At 33.5% G+C, this 20,166-nt stretch overlaps 1 protein-coding gene across 8 annotated transcripts in view; it reads right to left on the reverse strand.

The window, feature by feature from the left end:
- Positions 1-20,166, reverse strand: part of LOC129906523 (uncharacterized) — a 75,491-nt gene that overhangs the window by 11,308 nt on the left and 44,017 nt on the right. For 6 of the 8 annotated variants that reach the window (XR_008770819.1, XR_008770818.1, XM_055982303.1 and 3 more), the window contains exon 4: positions 18,137-19,365. Coding sequence is in view for 6 of the 8 variants with exons in the window: in XM_055982303.1 (XP_055838278.1) it covers positions 18,137-19,365 (1,229 nt within the window). In the remaining 2 variants the exon portion in view is untranslated. Of the gene's footprint in view, positions 1-10,721; positions 14,213-15,767; positions 16,817-18,136; positions 19,366-20,166 lie in introns of those variants that run through there. The other 2 variants (XM_055982304.1, XM_055982308.1) reach the window with 2 other exon arrangements.

Here is a 20,166-nt window from a genome sequence, read left to right on the forward strand (position 1 = left end):
CAAACATCTCTAAGGGAGATGTCTGAGCAGTTTAACATTCACCTCGTATGGGTGCCGGGACATAGAGACATCGCAGGCAACTGCAGGGCAGACGAACTTGCCAAACTAGGAACAATTACTCCTCTTCAACCAGTAAGGAACAATATAGGAACACCTATCGCTACATGCAAACTTATGCTAAAGCAGGACGCTTTAAAGAAAACCAACCTCAGATGGACTCAGAGTAATACTTGCCTAGCTACTAAACAAATATGGCCTTGTATAGACTTGAAACGTTCAAAGGGTTTGTTAAATTTAAACAGAAAGCATATTAGCTGCACCATAGGTGTCCTTACAGGACACTGTCTAATAGGTAGACACGCAAAAAGAATGGGCGTGTTCTCTAACGATTTCTGCAGAAGTTGCATGGATGAAGAAGAAGAGGAAACTGTTCAACATCTTCTGTGCACCTGCCCTGCTCTCTCTAATAGAAGAAAACTCTATCTAGGAGAATTCTTCTACGATTACACTAGTGATCTAGTGAAAACGGACGTTAAAAGTCTATCTTCATTCATAAGAAGCACCGAGTGGTTCGGCTAGTGAGTCCCAACTTGCTAGTCTTTTGTGGTATCACAATGGATCCATAAGGGTCTAAGTGTGTCGGGTAATTTGCCTGACAGCCACTACTACCTAACCTAACCTAACCTAACAATGTCTAATTACGTAAATGAAATGGCATAATCAGAGCCAAATAAAGTATTACATTACATTACATTGGTTTGTCCATAAATATAACTTCAATTCTTCTGATTTATGTATTTTGTCTAGCTTTACCGATCTTGGAGAAGTATTAGACTCAAAGCTTTCATTTATCGATCATTTTAATTACATAATTAAAAAGTCTAATTAGGCACTTGGCTTTAGTAAACGTTTTACCCGTGAATTTCATGACCCTTACGTTCTTAAAACCCTCTATGTGTCGTTTGTAATTATACCTTATTATGCGACTCATATCAACAGATTAGAAGGTTTAAATAAGGTTTATGAGATTTTGTATACGTTTCCTTCCCTGGTTAGATAGAATTGTAATACCTTACTCCCATAGATTACAACTTATAAATCTGCCATCTCTTTTTCGTCATAGAGAGTATTTACAGTTCTGTTTTATCATAGGAATAATTAATGGTTCGATTTCAACACCATCGGTCCTTTCCCAATTGAGTTTTACAGTAAGTCGTTATAGTGTAAGAAGACAAATGTCACTTTGTAACATCTTTAGTAGATCAAACTGTGGCGCTTATAGTCCTCTCAACCTATTAATTAATGTTTTTAATAAAAACTATGTTCTTAGTTATTCTTGTAATGATATTGTTAAATCACAGAGTATAAGGAATATGATTTTCAATCAATATCGTTAAAATTTAATTTTTAATCCAATGTTAAATGTTAATCTTAAATCTATATTATCTGTACCGTTAGTATATAACGAAATAAATATATAAACAAGTAAGGCCCATTTCACACATCGCCGAGAACCGTCTATCCGGCCCGGATACACGGTTTTGTCAAAAAATGAGTATCCTTTCACACACACCCGGCAGCCGGTCGGTTGCAGCTGCAGAAGAAACAAGAATTTTTCTTGTAGGTTTCACTTCGACTTGATGTTGATATACCTAAACAGAAAAAAAACAACCCCTTCCTTACCTCACAATATAAAAACACAAAACAACCCTATTTTACCTCACAATACGAACTGACATCAAAATATAAAAAAATAAATTGCACGACTGGGGTCGCACGTACTTGCTCTTATGCTTAAAGTAACTATAATGTTAAAACTTTATTCAAGAAATTTGATATTTTGAAGAAATTTCATAAGTACCTAGCACCTAAAAAAAAATTAAATCTGTTTTTATAATTAATTAAACTCCGTTTTAAATTATCTTAAAAAAAAAACAAATATGCCATTTTATTTCTTGTATAAAAAGGTATTTTTAGAAAAAAATTTTCGAAAATTGTAGGAGCCGTTTTTTGAAGAAATAATTTTTTAGATATAAAAATTTTTTAACATTTTTCAAAAAAAAGTTGGTATGCCACTTTGAAGAAATAATTAATTTACACATAAAAATTAAATTTCAAAATTTTTCATTGATCCGTTTTCAAAAAATTGATTTTTCAAAAAAAAATTTTGAAATATTTTTTAAAAAACCAAAAATGCGTTTTTTGAACATTTTCTAAAATTTTAATATTATCTTTACTTACACACTCTTGTATAAAAATTTTCATTTAAATCGGGTTAATTTTGTACGAGATATTCAGAAACGAAAAAAACCGTTCTATGACAGGTACCGTTAATAACGGTACAAAAAATATTTTTTTTATTTCAAAAGTTGGCTCTTATGTGTAGTACTACACACAAAAATTTTAATCAAAATCGTTAGAGCTGTTTTTGAAAAAAATTTACTTTTCTATTTCCGTTATATGGCAGGTACCGTTTGTTTTGGCCATAAAAAAAAAATTTCAATTTCCCCTCTAGGGAATCACCAAAAACTGCTAACTACCAAGTTTGAAGAAAATCACTTCACTCGTTTAGGCTGCAGCTCCAGATAGAGACAGACAGACAGACAGACAGACAGACAGACAGACAGACAGACAGACAGACAGACAGACAGACAGACAGACAGACAGACAGACAGACAGACAGACAGACAGACAGACCCACTTTTTTGGCATTCTCCATCATCGTAATGTCATGTAAAATTGTTATCTCGAGTTCGATTTTTTTTAACGAATCCTAAACTTGCCCTATAGTACCTATATCGCAAGTAAAAATGACAGCTTTGCTTTTGACACTTCTCACGAATCTGTTCTTACCTGATCTGACTCAAAAGCAAGAACAGAAAATCCTGTTCTAAACTGTTCTAGATTTGTCAATGAACAGGAAACTAGAACAGTTCAGCACAGAAAAAAACTCAATGAACAGCAAAAAGCTGTACTTTTCTGCCTAGAACAGTCCAGCACAGCGTCAGTGAACAGACTTAATTAAAAAAGGACTGCTATTTGAAAAATTTTGTATGTAAGTATATCAGCTGAAAACTCAAGCTAGTTATTTTTGTTTTATTTTTTGTGTCAGTAAAAAGCAAATAAATAGAATAAAGCAGAAAAATAAAAAAAATAACTGACTTGATACATTTCTGTATGTTTTCAGAAGTATTTAAGTTCGTAAAATTTTTTTTTTTTTTTTTTTTTGACGGGAGGAAATCTTCAAAAGACACTTGGCAGTATTCGACACCAAGTAGTGTGGGACTCTTAACCACTAAAACCACCTCTTTATCAGGACCAATCTTGGGAGATCGACATCAGATTTTTCTCTCTTAACTTTGTAAAATCACTTTGGGGGAAGTTTAAACTTTTAATACTTTCCCATGTTTTTTTAGACCATAAGCTCATGAGGCTTGGTTCTTCTTAATCTCCGAACATGGTTTCTTGTATTCAAGACGGACACCATTTCAGAATTGGTATGACATTGCAGTCTCTGATTATGGGATACAGCGTATTTTTTAACAACTTCTGTAACCGTTTCTATTTGTAAGTCACGATGTAGATCGCTATTCCACGAAGGACTTTGTTTTGGAATTTTTGGATGATTTCGGTATTTGTTTTCTTTGTACAGCCCCATAATTGGATACCATAGGTCCAAACAGGCTTTAGTACTTGATAGGAGATAAATGTACCTTTTCAACAATCTATGAAACATGTAACTCGGTTCAACCACCTAGAATTTATAAGCTGTCAAAGTTAAAAAATTCCATTTTTTCGTCATTTAACCAACTTCGACATCAAATTAAAGAATATATTTCATATATAGAACAAAAATTTTGGGGGTGTTACAGAGTTTTTAAATACCGTTTCGTAATCAGTGCGACTAGCTCTACAAAACGTGATAGGTCTTCGCCCGCGTATACTTCGAGTGTTACACCGTGTAATTTTTTAACTTAAACAATATATTATTTTTATGAAAATTTGTATTTATAAAAAACTTACTTAAAGTTTTGAAAATTTTTTTTCGAACAATTTTTGTCATTAAAATGAAAACTTAGAACTTAAAACCAGTCAAAAATATGTTTTTGTACATTTAAAAACAAATTTTATGTTTTGTTTTTTTTTTTTTTAGTTTTTAACGAAATTTATAAGAATACTTAAGTAAATTGAAAATATAACATAAAGTTTAGTACGTAGAACGAGCTAAATGTTTTCTGCACTTTTTTTCCAAAATGTGATTTTAAGGAAGGAGCTGCGGACAACTGCTGAAACTCGTTTAAAATTCTAGCTCGGCTTAATTTTAGAAAGATTTTTGTATGGGAGCAAAAATTAAGCTCGATTTGTGTACTAGGCCTAATAATCCAGTCAAATAAGGGTTTAACCTCGGAATGAATGTTAGTAGAAATTTTTTTTGCTCAATATCTTCCTTTTGCCATTCTATAACATATCTCAAAAGTCTAGAAAAATCTCATGTCCGCTTGTCGCGATTTCAAGGTCAAATCGCGAAATGGAGATTTTCAAAATTAGCAAAAATAGGCTATGGTATTATATACATATATGATACATGATTTCAAGGTATTTTTTAATGCTGATTCCAAAAAATCTAAAATCAAGACAATCTGACGTCTCTGGAAAAAGTTATACCTGTTTTTCATCTGTCAACTCAAATTATTATAACAGTTGCAAACTTACTGCCGAAAACCCCTAAAAGTTATGGTAGATGAACCAAATTTTGCATGAAGATTTTAGAATCCATCATTATTAAAAATCAAAACAATCCATTACAAAAAATATATATACCTACGAAATAATGGTATTTTTTGATGAAGGGGCAAATTTTAGGATATGCACTAAAGAAGATTCTTGTTCATCTTAGGAATAAGTGCTAATAGGCTAATTTTTTCATTTTAATCTTTGTTTGGATATTCTTTAAGTACCCTCAAAAATCTAAAAAAAATCTCATGTCCGCAAGTCCTAATCTTCTTGGTTTGAAGATAAGGTGCAGATTTTAAAAAATTGAAAAACTACACTTCAGATATTTGTGTCAGATCAACATGAATAAGGTGCATTACTTTTCAGGGATGGTCAGGTTGACTTGTTTGTGAGTTTTGTTGGAATAATTGTTAAAAAATACCTTTAAATCATGTCGCTTATGTTGGTATACATATAAAAATTTAAACTTTTCTTATTAATTTTTTAAAATCTGCAACTTATCTTCAAACCAAGAAAATTAGGACCTGCGGACATGAGATTTTTTTTAGATTTTTGAGGGTACTTAAAGAATATCCAAACAAAGATTAAAATGAAAAAATTAGCCTATTAGCACTTATTCCTAAGATGAACAAGAATCTTCTTTAGTGCATATCCTAAAATTTGCCCCTTCATCAAAAAATACCATTATTTCATAGGTATATATATTTTTTGTAATGGATTGTTTTGATTTTTAATAATGATGGATTCTAAAATCTTCATGCAAAATTTGGTTCGTCTACCATAACTTTTAGGGGTTTTCGGCAGTAAATTTGCAACTGTTATAATAATATGAGTTGACAGATGAAAAACAGGTATAACTTTTTCCAGAGACGTCAGATTGTCTTGATTTTAGATTTTTTGGAATCAGCATTAAAAAATACCTTGAAATCATGTATCATATATGTATATAATACCATAGCCTATTTTTGCTAATTTTGAAAATCTCCATTTCGCGATTTGACCTTGAAATCGCGACAAGCGGACATGAGATTTTTCTAGACTTTTGAGATATGTTATAGAATGGCAAAAGGAAGATATTGAGCAAAAAAAATTTCTACTAACATTCATTCCGAGATTTACCCTTTTTTTCTCCTTATTTGACTGTATTATAAGGAACAAAAATTTAAATCAATAGTAGGTAGATAAGGAAAATTCTAAAAAAAAATTTTTCTATAGTAACGCTCTATCACTTTTTGTTTAAATTCTGCTATCTATAAAGTATAAACCCCATTACTCCTTGTTAGCTTTCGGGTATCACCCCCAAATGGGTGACACCTTGGGCGGTCCTCCACCCTCGCCGCTTAATTGAAGACGGAATACTTCTTGACGAAATACCAATACAAAATTCAACAAAACAAAAATCTGCAAATCCTGGAAGATGCATGCAGCCGCAAATAGAAAAATCCTTTTCAATTTGTGTTAAAGCCGAAAGATACAACGAAGCCCCCTAAACAAGCACAAAACTAATGTTTACTGTGCATTTCCTTGCTTTTTATTTTGAAAAAGAATATATGTAAGTAGTGGAGTAACTAAAGCTAAAAAAATGGCAATATTAGGAAACGGCTGTTCGGCTGGGTTCCTAATAATTTGCTTTTGTTACTCCACTAAAGTACATAATATCAAAAACAAAAATAGTTTTATTTGGGGAAGTAACTTTTTAAAGAGATCAACAATGTTTGTTTTTATAAGCCTTGAATATGAGTCATTTTGAGCTCCAAATACTGAATTTTCTTATAATTTGACCACAGCCCCACGTACCAGGTGCAATTAAATTTTTTTTTTGTGTTGCTCTGAAATAAATGTAAGAAATTGAGTTTTGAAAAAAACTTGCAACTGTTAATTAATTTTCCACATAATGGCATATGAAATAAAAAATATTTTCATCAATTAATTTTCTTATTATTGGGAAATTTTTTGGTGAAAGAATAATAAAAAACAAAAATCGATTGGGGGTGGAGGAAGCAAAATACTGTTGCAAAGTAGGGATTTTTAGAAATCTCACAAATACAAATACAAAGTTACCAAATTCTGAGAGCCCTTAAGTTGACCTATGGGCATATTTCGTTTGATCCATTACTTTTGGGACACCCTGTATATATAATATAGGTAGTAGAAGATCCTGTAAAATTTTTTTACACCATCCGAAAGTAGAGATTTCAACGAACAAAACCCCCACCGACTTTTTGAAAAAAGCTGATGTTTTGACACGAGAATTTTTGATTGAAAATTAGGGTGTTTGGTCACAATAAGGTGAAAAGATAATTATTTTAAATCAAATAAATTTCAGTATATTTGGGATGTAATAAGGTAAGTTTTCACCATTCGTGGAAAATAATTTTTTCTTGAAAAAAGATAAAAATAAAAAACCAAAAACTCGGTTATTTGAATTTTACACATAAATTTTGAGGTTATGTGAAAAAAATATACTTAAGTTGTAGATCTTATAACCTACAACTTTGCCATACAACTTTTTTCCATAGAAATTGTAGTTTTGCCGGAAATCGAGATATGACCCAAAATACTATTTAGTGCCTAAAAAGTTGTCCCTTTGTTTGAATTTCATTTTTCTTGAAGAAAAAGTACAAACTAGTACTTACTTACTTAGGGTGACCAGCGCCGTAAAGCGGCTACAATCCGCTGTGGATTTGGGCCTAAACCAACAAGCTTCGCCAGCCAGCTCTATCCTTAGCTCGCTGCTTCCAGTTGCGCACGCCAAGTTGATTGAGGTCCCCTTCCACTTGGTTGTGCCACCTCAGACGAGGTCTTCCTCTACTGCGCCGTCCCTCTGGGTTGGAGTCGAAAACCTTCCGGGCCGGAGCATTGTTGTCCATTGGCGTGGCAAAATCGCATCGTCACCTCCTCGCGGTGCCCGCTGGATATCCAACTAACGACGAGCGTTGGATCCTTTCGATCCACGAGCTGAGTCACCTGAGTTATCTTTTCAGGAACTAGGAGCAAAAGAACAGAAATATCGCTCTGAATGCACCAGCTCACAATTAAATCCAAGAGCGTCTGACACATATTGTGCGGCACACTGGTCAGCGTCTGTACCCTGTGGGGCGGCTGAATATAAACTATGGATAGAAGTAACTGACCTATTTATGGTACGAAAACACAGTTAAAAAAAAAATTATGGCAATGAACAAAACGAATAGATTAAATACCCCAGGTGGCAATCCAGTTAAACTGGTAAATCCACTCTCTTTAGAGGTCGGTCCTATGGATTCTGGGGAGGACCAATTATTGCTTATAAATATTGAGAGACGGAGTTCAAAGATGCAAAGAACTCCCCCAAACAAATTAACTTCAGGGATTACATCATCGACAACCTCAAACAATACTACAGATGTTAAAAACATCAACGAAAAAGGAACCAAGATCAATGAAGAGATCGACATCACAGATCAACAGAGTTCCATCGAAGAAAAAGAGAAAGACCAATCAAAAAACTACTATGATGAATGGCAAATTGAAATAGCGGCAAGAAAACAACTTGAAGTTCTAGTTCAAAGTCTTCAGCTGCAAGTGAAAAAACTCGAAGAGAAAGTTTCCTTGATTAGCAAGAAAGATGCAGAGTCCACGCTTCAGTTAAGTCCAAGATATATGGAACCTGAATATCAAACTGATGAAGAAGAACTCTTGTTCGAAACTGAGAAAAAGAAAAATAAGCGTATCACAAAGAAACGTAAAGCAACAGGTAGTCCCGAGATTTGTTTAAGAAATCAGAAAAGCTCTGAAGCTGTAAATAATAAAGAGTTGATTACAGAAACTAAAAAAGTGAATAATGCGGTAGCTGATGCTAAATCAAAATCTCACGCTAAAGGCAGCAAAAAAATTACACCACCACCAATTATGATCTCAGGATTTCCAATTTTTGGAGATCTCAAGAAAATAATAGAAAAATGTACAAAAAAAGCTTGCAAATACACATCGTACAACAAAGACAACTGGAAAGTCATAGTCGAAGAAGCCGACGAGTATAGATCTGTCACTGAAGAACTGAGCAAACACAAAATTCAATGGCACTCATACGAGAACAAAGCTACAAGGCCAACAAAAGTAGTAGCCAGAGGTCTTCATTCATCGTGCTCTCCCGAGGAAGTAGTGGATGATCTTGTAGAAAAAGGCTTTCAAGCCCTTGATGCAGTCAATCTATTTAAGAACGAGACAATTAAAAACTCCTCTGGAGAATCGACGACAAGTAAGAGGTTACTACCTTTATTCATGCTAACTTTTGACAGTAAACAAAGTATCGAGGAGATTTATAAAGTAAGATCAATCTTGGGCATAGGGTAAATTAGGGCATTATGGCATACCTAAGCACAAACTCAAAAAACTTTCCTACCGACAACAATTTTTACTTCAATCATTTTTTTAAATTAAATTTCATAAAAAACGTAACATAAATAAATTATTTAAGAATCAATATTCAAGCTTTTTAACAAAAAATACATTAAATTAAAAATAGTCCAAAAAAAACCATATTGCCCTATGTACGGGCAATATGGCGAACCCCATTTACTTCGGAGCCCTTTACTTTTTTTACGTATATTTGGCATTTCTGAAATATAATTGTAAATAAGTTTCATAAAATTAACGTTAAATTGAAGTTAATTTCAAATTTAAAAAAATGCAGAGATATTATGTTAATTACTTTTGAAATTAGTTTTACGGGCATTATGGCGCAGTCGGGTATAATGTAGCGCCATAATGCCCTTATTGCATCTGCGCCATATTGCAAATATACACATATTCACAAAACACCAAAAACCAAACACAATTCTTACTTCATTTTAAATATTACAAGTTATATAACCAAACCAAAACTGTACTCTGCATTCCACTCTTGACAACAAACACGTGCACTGTATAGTTACCGAGATACACACAAACAAAAACAAAGCGATATTATATTGGAACCCAGAACCGGTATATTTTTTTTGTTTTCTTTTTTGTTTATCACAAAAATAATAGCACTGACCTGCGATCGTCACAAAGCTAGTGTTTAACGAAGACCAACGTTTCTGCATTGGTTTTATTTAAATTTGAGTATTGGAAGTGTGGTAGTTGAGAGGTGCGCCATAATGCCCGGTGCGCCGTAATGCCCGAAGTTACCCGTAAATTAGGGCATTATGGCATACCTAAGCACAAACTCAAAAAACTTTCCTACCGACAACAATTTTTACTTCAATCATTTTTTTAAATTAAATTTCATAAAAAACGTAACATAAATAAATTATTTAAGAATCAATATTCAAGCTTTTTAACAAAAAATACATTAAATTAAAAATAGTCCAAAAAAAACCATATTGCCCTATGTACGGGCAATATGGCGAACCCCATTTACTTCGGAGCCCTTTACTTTTTTTACGTATATTTGGCATTTCTGAAATATAATTGTAAATAAGTTTCATAAAATTAACGTTAAATTGAAGTTAATTTCAAATTTAAAAAAATGCAGAGATATTATGTTAATTACTTTTGAAATTAGTTTTACGGGCATTATGGCGCAGTCGGGTATAATGTAGCGCCATAATGCCCTTATTGCATCTGCGCCATATTGCAAATATACACATATTCACAAAACACCAAAAACCAAACACAATTCTTACTTCATTTTAAATATTACAAGTTATATAACCAAACCAAAACTGTACTCTGCATTCCACTCTTGACAACAAACACGTGCACTGTATAGTTACCGAGATACACACAAACAAAAACAAAGCGATATTATATTGGAACCCAGAACCGGTATATTTTTTTTGTTTTCTTTTTTGTTTATCACAAAAATAATAGCACTGACCTGCGATCGTCACAAAGCTAGTGTTTAACGAAGACCAACGTTTCTGCATTGGTTTTATTTAAATTTGAGTATTGGAAGTGTGGTAGTTGAGAGGTGCGCCATAATGCCCGGTGCGCCGTAATGCCCGAAGTTACCCTAGCTGTTAAAATTGAACCGCTCCGAAAATCTAAAGTTGTTCCGCAGTGCAAACGTTGCCAAGCTTTTGGTCATACCCAAAAATACTGCAACCGCGAGTTTGCTTGTGTAAAGTGCGAAGGAAAACATGCAACTAAAAATTGTCCGATGAGCAAAGATCAGAAAGCAAAATGTGTGAACTGCCAGGGTAATCACCCGGCAAGCTATAGAGGCTGCCCAGTTGCCAAAAAATTCCAAGAGTTCAGAAGCAAAAATACATCTACTAGAGACAAACCCAGAAACGTAGTAAATACCGATTTAACTGCTGAAAACAATACTAAGAATGAACCGCCTAAAAAAGCTGTTCAAAGTAAAAGCGATGAAAATAAAGCCTATTCTCAGATTCTAAAAAATGTGCGGAAGAATGAAGAGACTTCCATAAAAGAAATGCTACACCTCATTCTTCAAAGAATTGATAAACAGGATTTGAATATCAAACAGTTAAGCGAAAAAGTCGCTCTTAAAAAACAATGATGGACAGAACACTTAAATTAATCCGAATTAAAAATCTTTTTAGATCTAGAACATATAGATATTTGCCTGGTGTCCGAAACTCACTTCTCCAGTGGGCAAAGTCTAGATAATGTAATAGAAAACTATTCATGTTACCACGCTCCACATCCAGCTGACAAGGCAAGAGGTGGATCGGCGATTCTTATAAAAGAAAGCTTAAAACATTATGAAGAAACCAAGCTTACTAATGAAAATATGCAAGTAACAACTATTAGTATTGGTATGAAAAAGAAAGAGTTTAAGATAGCAGCTATATACTGCCCACCAAGGCGCTCCCCGACAGAAGATGACTATACAGATCTATTAAATCTTCTTGGGCATAACTTTCTTGTTGGTGGAGACTTCAATGCGAAACACACCCATTGGGGTTCAAGACTTATATCAACTAAAGGCAAAAGACTTTTCCAAGCAGGCCGTAAATACAATTGCGAATTCTATTCCTCCAGGTCGCCTACTTACTGGCCTTCCGATACTAACAAAATACCAGACTTTATTGACTTTTTCGTAGCTAAAGGAATCAAACGAAATCACATTAGTGTCGAAGGTAATTATGACTTGTCATCAGATCATACTCCAGTGATTCTATCACTAAGTGAATCGGAAGTAATAGAAAAAAGTAATCCAAAGCTTGTAAATAAGAAAACAAACTGGAGTGATTTTAGAGAAAGGCTTTTAAGTTTTATAAATTTAAGATCTCCCATGGATACAATCGAGCAAATTGACCATGAAGTGGAACAATTTATTGCTGATGTGCAACAGGCCGCTGAAGAAAGTACTCCAACATTTTCTAATAGAAGACAAAGTGAAATAAAATATCCTTTAGAGATAAGAGAGTTGATAATAGAGAAAAGAAGAGCTCGAAGAAAATGGCAAAATACTAGATTTCCAGATGATAAAACAACGTTTAATCGTATAAGCAACAATCTTAAAAAACAAATTTATAAATTCAAAAATGATTCACTCAGTACATTCCTAAAGAATTTAACGACTGATGCTTCAACCGATTTTTCGCTATGGAAAGCAGCCAAGCGCCTGAAAAGACCGCAGTTACTAAACTCTCCCTTGAAATCTCAAGATGGGAAATGGATCGGTAACCCAAAAGAAAAAGCTAACCTTTTCGCGGAGCATCTTGCGAATGTTTTTAAGCCATACCCAACAAACGCGGCTGAAAATAGCTTACAGCTTGTTGATAAGATAGATGAATACCAATTGTAAGATTAAAAGAAGTAAAAAGTATGTGTTTACATCAACTATCAAATAAAAAATCACCAGGTTACGATCTTATTACTGCTCAGGTTATGAAAGAAATGCCTTTGAAAGCCTTCATAAAACTCCAATATATAATAAATACATGCCTTAAGCAACGGTATGTCCCACACCATTGGAAAATTGCTGAAGTTATTGTCATACCCAAGCAAGGTAAGCCACCTACAGAAGTGACGTCTTACAGACCAATATCGCTTATACCAATTATGGCAAAAGTTTTTGAAAAACTGCTTCTGAAGAGACTTAGCAAAATTATAGAAGAAAGAAGGTTAATCCCAAATCATCAGTTTGGCTTTAGAAATAAACATTCCACGATAGACCAAGTTCATAGAATAACGGATGTAATAGAAAAAGCATTAGAAGAAAAACAAGTCTGTTCAGCTATTTTCTTAGATGTTGCTCAAGCCTTTGACAAGGTTTGGCATGAGGGACTTGAGTACAAACTGCAAAGGGATCTTCCCAGACAGTACTATGAAATATTAAAATCGTACATCTCAGACCGATTGTTTAGAGTAAGGTACGATCAAGTATATTCGGAATTGAAGAAAATAGAAGCCGGTGTACCACAAGGAAGTGTCCTAGGTCCTACCCTGTATTTACTATACACAAGGGATATCCCAGTTGGGAATCACACCATAATGGCTACTTTTGCAGATGATACCGCAATTTTGGTACCCGACAAATGTGTCTCTAGGGGAGCAGTAAAGCTGCAATATGCCGTCGACACAGTCAGAGATTGGACCGAAAAATGGCGTATCAAACTCAATGAAACAAAATCTTCACATATAAACTTTTCAAATAAAAAGATAAACAATATTCCAATATTCATCATATTCCAGCTGTACCTTACGCCAATACGGCCAAATACCTTGGAATGACTTTGGATGCAAAGCTAAAGTGGAAAGAGCACATCAAAAAGAAAAGAGAAGAACTAAACTTGAAATATAGAAAAATGTACTGGTTACTTGGTAACAACTCTGATTTATCAACCCAAAACAAAATAATGCTGTATAATCAAGTACTAAAGCCTGTTTGGACCTATGGTATCCAATTATGGGGCTGTACAAAGAAAACAAATACCGAAATCATCCAAAAATTCCAAAACTAAGTCCTTCGTGAAATAGTTAATGCACCCTGGTACATAAGAAATAGCGATCTACATCGTGACTTACAAACAGAAACGGTTACAGAAGTTGTTAAAAAATACGCTGTATCCCATAATCAGAGACTGCAATGTCATACCAATTCTGAAATGGTGTCCGTCTTGAATACAAGAAACCATGTTCGGAGATTAAGAAGAACCAAGCCTCATGAGCTTATGGTCTAAAAAAACATGGGAAAGTATTAAAAGTTTAAACTTCCCCCAAAGTGATTTTACAAAGTTAAGAAAGAAAAATCTGATGTCGATCTCTCAAGATTGGTCCTGATAAAGAGGTGGTTTTAGTGGTTAAGAGTCCCACACTACTTGGTGTCGAATACTGCCAAGTGTCTTTTGAAGATTTCCTCCCGTCAAAAAAAAAAAATTGTTGTCCATGCGCTCCACGTGACCTAGCCATCTCAGGCGCTGCACCTTCACTCTCTTGGCTAAGTTAGCGTCCTTGTACAACCCGTAAAGCTCGTTGTTATACCTTCTTCTCCAATCACCATCAATACACGCGGGACCAAAAATCGCACGAAGAACTAGTAGAAAAACTATATTGAGTTATAAAATTAGCATTATTTACATTTACAAGTTTGAAACCCAAATTAGTATTGAATTGTTTGCAAATCACGGTAAGATTGTGGTTTATCTTTGTAACGCAGTGGTGTTTTTAAAAAATTTAAAGTTTTAAGGCTGGTTTTTGGAAAGACAATGAAATAAACTATTAAGAGTCGCAGGTGGCCATCGCACAGAGGAATAGGTAGATGACTGCAGAGCCAGACATCGTAGGTTCGAACCCAACGGTCGCGTCGGCTCAGAAGTTTTTTCTAAATCGCCAGCTTAACTGAAGCCACCTGTGCGATAACATGAGACAAATTGTCAACGATGTCTCCCCCTCTGTGTCACGTAGTTATGTGTTATATTTGTTTCTGTTGTTCTTTCTATTCTTTGTCTTTCTCTGTTGTATAAATGTCTTGTGCTGTATCAGCCAAATGGACTAAGTTTCCGAAGCTGTAGTGTGTCTAGTCCGTAGATTTATCTTCGGATTAGATTAATATGTAATGTAATGTAATGTAAACTCTATTAAGAATATTTAAATGAAATTAATTTTTCTGTGATTTAACTTCATAGGAGACTTACGTTGTTCCTATAGTTTCAAATAGGAATATCAGAGAGCTTAATTATATGATTTTATAAATAAAACTGAACTTTGCAGTAAAGAAACGCAGTTGTTTGGTTTTGATCACTTTGTGTTTAAACTGTCATAAATATAGAAATTTCATTCAAAACATCGGTGCAAATATTATTTTATAATAAAGATATTAAAGTATAACCTTTATATGTCAACTAAAATATATGAGGATGGGTGTTTTCATAAACGTCTGCCTAACTTATGCCTGCGTTAGTCGTGTTCATAAAGTCAGATATGCGATCGGACTAACTTAGTCCAGCTAAAGTTTTGCTGTTCATAAACGTCATTATGTCGTCAACATCGGGCAGATTGCGCAGCCAAAATTTTATTGCTGCAGAACTCACGAAGAAATTTATTTGACTCTTGATTCGATTTTTTTTGTTAATAAATGTAAATATTGTAAAAAAAAATGAAAAGCAACATATAAATTAAGGTGTTGCATAAAACGTTTCTTTTTTCATTTTTCGAAAAAATTAATTTTTAATGACAGAAATTCTAAATCGTGTTTTTTGAGATAATGAGTTTATATTGATTTTTTTCGTATTAGGGTGGCTCTAAAAAATGTCATCTTCTAAAAACAATTTTCCATTAGGGTGGTTCAAAAATTTTTTTTTTTTAATTTAAAAAAAAATATTTTTCACTAGATACAAAGAAAGTTTGTAAAACATGGTTTATGAAATATAATGAAAAATTGGGGTAGATATTTTCGAATTAAGGGGCTCAGAAAAATGGTATATTTTACATTTACGCTTGGAATTCAACCAAATTCAATTTAATTAATTTTTCATGAATTTAATAATACTATAGCAAAAAACGCACTTAACAAACTTTCTGTGCACTAAAAATCTTTTTTTTTTTTTTTTTCAAACGCAAAAAAAAAGAAAATTTCTTGAACACCCTAATTAAAAATATTTTTTCCATAGATATTTTGTTTCAAATGTGAACCACTCGGTGTTTTTATTATTTTTTTTTAGAAGAACGTATGTATTTTTTTAGCCACCCTAATGTAACACGGTTTACACATTTTTCGTGTTATTAAAAACAATATTTTCGGGAACTGAAAAGTAAATATTTGTTTGCTTATTAAACAAAACTCATTCTGTGGTAATTTTTTATACTTTTTTTCTGACGTTTATGAACACTCAGTGACTGCTGAAAATTGTACCAACACAGGCCTGCAAACATTCTGCAGAATTGCTGTGTTCATTAATGCATCAAAGCAGAAAGACGATTGGACTAACGCAGATTTCCGACGTTTATGAAAACACCCGATATATTGATGAAAATTTCCATTTTTTTTTTCAAAATTCACTGTCGAATAAGGCATTGGCCCATATACCATTTTTTACCCACCCACTTCCCGAACTCGGCTCGCCCGTAATTTATTTTTTCTTTCATTTTTATCATATTCTCATCCTTTTCTCATGGGTTCCATCCTACTGTTATTTTTTGCATTTTTCAAAGTGCATCGTGATGTTTTTACCTTCATTTAAAAAAAAATATCATTGACCCTCCTTTAAAAAAAAAAAAAAAACAAAATTTCAAAGACGTTTCCAAGTGGAGCATTTGAATTTCTTAAGCCAAACCAAAACATAGCTAAGAAAAACAAAGAGCAAGAGATTTACACTAAACAAAAATGATCGTATAGTCAACTCAAACCCTCCTTTTAATGCGCTTTTATAAACCTTAAAATCTAAAAACAAAAACAGTTTCTTCTGTTTCCCTAAAACGTATTAAAATCATTTGTGTTTCAAAGATAATTCAAGTCCCAAAACTTACAAAAAGACCCAAATCGAAAGTAAAAAAAAAACAATCATGTATTAAATTATTCAAACCATAACTTAGAAGATCAATATTGCAATTTTTTTGTCCACTGGTCAACTGGTACAGTGCCCTGAGCATTTGTTAACTTGCACATGGCTAGTGCCCGCCGTACCTAGTCATAGCACAACTAGAACAGGGATATATTTGTACACTTATGTTTTCGTTGTTAAGGCCCGACTCTAAAAGGCATGGACTTATGTCAAAATGGCATGAGTCAGTTGTCGAACATACACAATTCTTATGGGATAGCCATAATGCGCATATGCGAATGCGAGCTTCGTTCATGGTATAAAAAGACAAGGTATGATCATTAGAGCCGCCATCTTACAAAATGGGGTAATAGTGTTTTGACGTTTGGCATTTGGCAAAGTCAAAAGCAACAACAATTTCCAAGACAAATTTGTTTACAACAACAATTTCAATGGGCTGGGCTGTCAAAACCTTAAGTAGCCATCTTTTTTTCTTTCATTTGACAGTTCTCGATACTGAGTTTTTTCTAATGATCATACCTTCTCTTCTTATACCATGAGCTTCGTTAGCATTCGTTAAGCATATGCCGTGCCCTCTGAACCGCACGGCCGGCATGAGTTTCTCAGAAACAAATGTAAACAACATAGATACAAGGTTGCAAGGTAGATGGAAGAATTAAATTAATTTTCACTTAATAAAAATGTGATAAACGAGGTGTTTATTAAATAAAAGGCAAAACTGTTTTAAAAATATTTTTCTGTAATTCAACGCACTATTTTTACACAAATAAGGGAAAACCAAGAATGTAAATTGTGCCAGAAAGCTATGCGTGCATATATGCTCATTATGGCTACTCCTCATGTTTTCAGAAACAGGACGAAGCAGTTCGTTCGTTTTTGACATAAGCTCATGTCTATTTATGGTTGAGCCTTTAAACACAACTACTTAATTTATGTTACAGTAAAACCCGGTTAAGTACCTCACCTTAAATCCCCCATTTAGATAGGCACTAAAGCGGGTAAGGTACTTACAAGAACCCGCTTAAGTGCTCATAGGCACTTATCTCTATATTTATTTAATAATAAAAAAACATGTTTGATTACTAAAAACATAATCTTCGCAAAACAAAATTACTTTGAAAGTTTAAAATAGCTAACTAGTTAATTTCTAAATTTAGTAGAATTTTAGAATTTTAAAGCGGTTTAGGAAACGAAATTTTTCTTACAGTTCAAACTTGTTTCAAATGTGTACTTAAACGAATTTTTTGCAAGTAAATTCAATTCTAAGTATTTGAAAAGCCAGGAAATTAAGCGGGGAAGGCAGTTAAGCGAAAGGTACTTAAAAGATGAATTTTATATGAAAAAATCCTTAAAATGTTGGTTTAAAAAAACAAAGGTACTTATGCGGGTATGGCACTTAAGCGAGAGGCACTTATCCGGGTTTTACATATCACTATGATGTAATGGAAATTACTCACCATCAGAAGATGACGACATGTCCTGGGGTAAATCCTCAGTACCCAGTGTTGATATATAAGATTTTGTTGGTAATGTTTCGAGATCTATTTGACATGAGTTTTCAAATCTAGCTTGTGGAGTTTCTTGGTGATTTGATGGTTTCTGTGGCGTATTAGAAGTATTAGTTATGATATCACAATGGAAATTATTGTTACCAGCGGTGTTAAGATGATTTTGATTTAGCTCGTAGTCATTATGTGTTAAATTTGCTTGAGGTATTGAAAGAGATTCTTTGGAAATAGCAATGGAAGCCTCACTACTTTCGATACCACTATCACTCTTACCATGCTGAACATATAAACTTAAGCGACTAGAGCTTAGGCGCGAGTGAGTAAATCTGAGTGATCGATAGTTTGAATTTGTGTGATTCATGGAATTTCTATTGTAGTGTAATCGAGGCTTTAGATTAATGTCGCAGTCTTTACTTTTTTCTGATTTTATCTTAGTATTGCCGTTGAATTTTTCAAAGCCTTTAACATAAAGCCGGTGTCGATGAATGTTTTCTTGATTTTTATAAAAATAACTTTTAATTTCGCTTGCATTTTGGTTACATCGGTCTTGCATGGATGTTTTCAGAGATTCGGTATATTTCGAATTCTGAACAACTTCAGCGCGTTTTTGACTGAGTATTTGCCACTTTTCATCATCGCTTATTGTATTTGTTATTGATGTTACACGATTAGCATAGACAGGTGTATACTCGGACGTACTGCAAAGTGGAGTGAGTTCCAAGCTTCGCACAGATCGAGGTCTTGAAATATTTTGGGTTTCTATGGTGCTAGTTGGAACGGTTGTTGAACATTTTGTTGGAGACTTGTTTTTTATTGTAGTTGAGTTTATCAAAAATTTTGCTTCGTCATCATCTTGAAGAGTTATTTGTAATCTGCTTAAATCATAGCTGTTTATACTCTCTGTACTGTGGCTACGATGGCTGAATGACATCTGTTTTCTAGATTTGTAATTACCGTCGCACACTTCGAACTTTGGATGATTCGAAAAAGCATTATTTATTTTAATTTTTGTACAGAAATCAGCCACTGTAGCCACTTCGTCATGAGCTATTACAAGATCCATACAATTGTCCACAAATGTCGAAAGCAGGTTTTGTACTTGATCAAAAGATTGTAAACCACGTAAATGATTGCCATTTACGTTAACAATCTCGTCTCCCAGGCGCAGACGACCATCTCTAAACAAGAAAAAATAGAGTAACTAAAAGATTTTCAAATGTTCTATACATGTTTATCCACTGTTTTATACATGCAATATTTGTGTAAGATATAGCTTCAACTTTAAAAAATCGGATCGTTATAGTTTTTTAGTGTTAGAAGTTTTATTAATTAAATAAGGTTTAAAAATAATTGAGTTTAACATTTGCCATTGAAATCATTGAATACACTTAAAACAAAAAATAATTACAAGCAATCAAACACTGAAAACTACTTCTAGAAAATTGAAAAATAGAAAAACTACGTAGGTACACCAGTGAACATACTTCGGGTACCAAGAAATTTTATTTTTAACCCTCTGTAAGCACACCTCTTTTTTGTGACATGATAGGCAAAAGGGGGCGAATTTGGCTTCTGCTTTTTCATGTCGCTATAAATTTTTTATAGAGAACATACGTGATATACAATTTTCCGAGGAATTCGATTATAGAATTCACAAATAAAAAAAAATATATTGTCACCATAGTAATGATAGGTAGGTACTGTTTTGTGGACACTTTTTTGAAATATCGTATTTATTTCCAAAATGTATAACTATCTTAAATAATATTAATATATAAGATATCGTCGACCTAGTATTGAAGTGCCGTTACATTTTTGGGAAATCGCATTTTAATGCTCGGAAGATAATTGCGAATGAACTAACAGCTGGCATTTTTTGATTGTTTAGTATGATGTATACATTGTGTCCCACAGTCACCGCCCCAAATGAAAACCATGGATTCCTGAGGTAATTTTAAGTCGAAAAACTTAAGAGGTAA

Source organism: Episyrphus balteatus, chromosome 1 (assembly GCF_945859705.1).
Source record: "Episyrphus balteatus chromosome 1, idEpiBalt1.1, whole genome shotgun sequence".
NCBI classification, from domain to species: Eukaryota; Metazoa; Arthropoda; class Insecta; order Diptera; family Syrphidae; genus Episyrphus; species Episyrphus balteatus.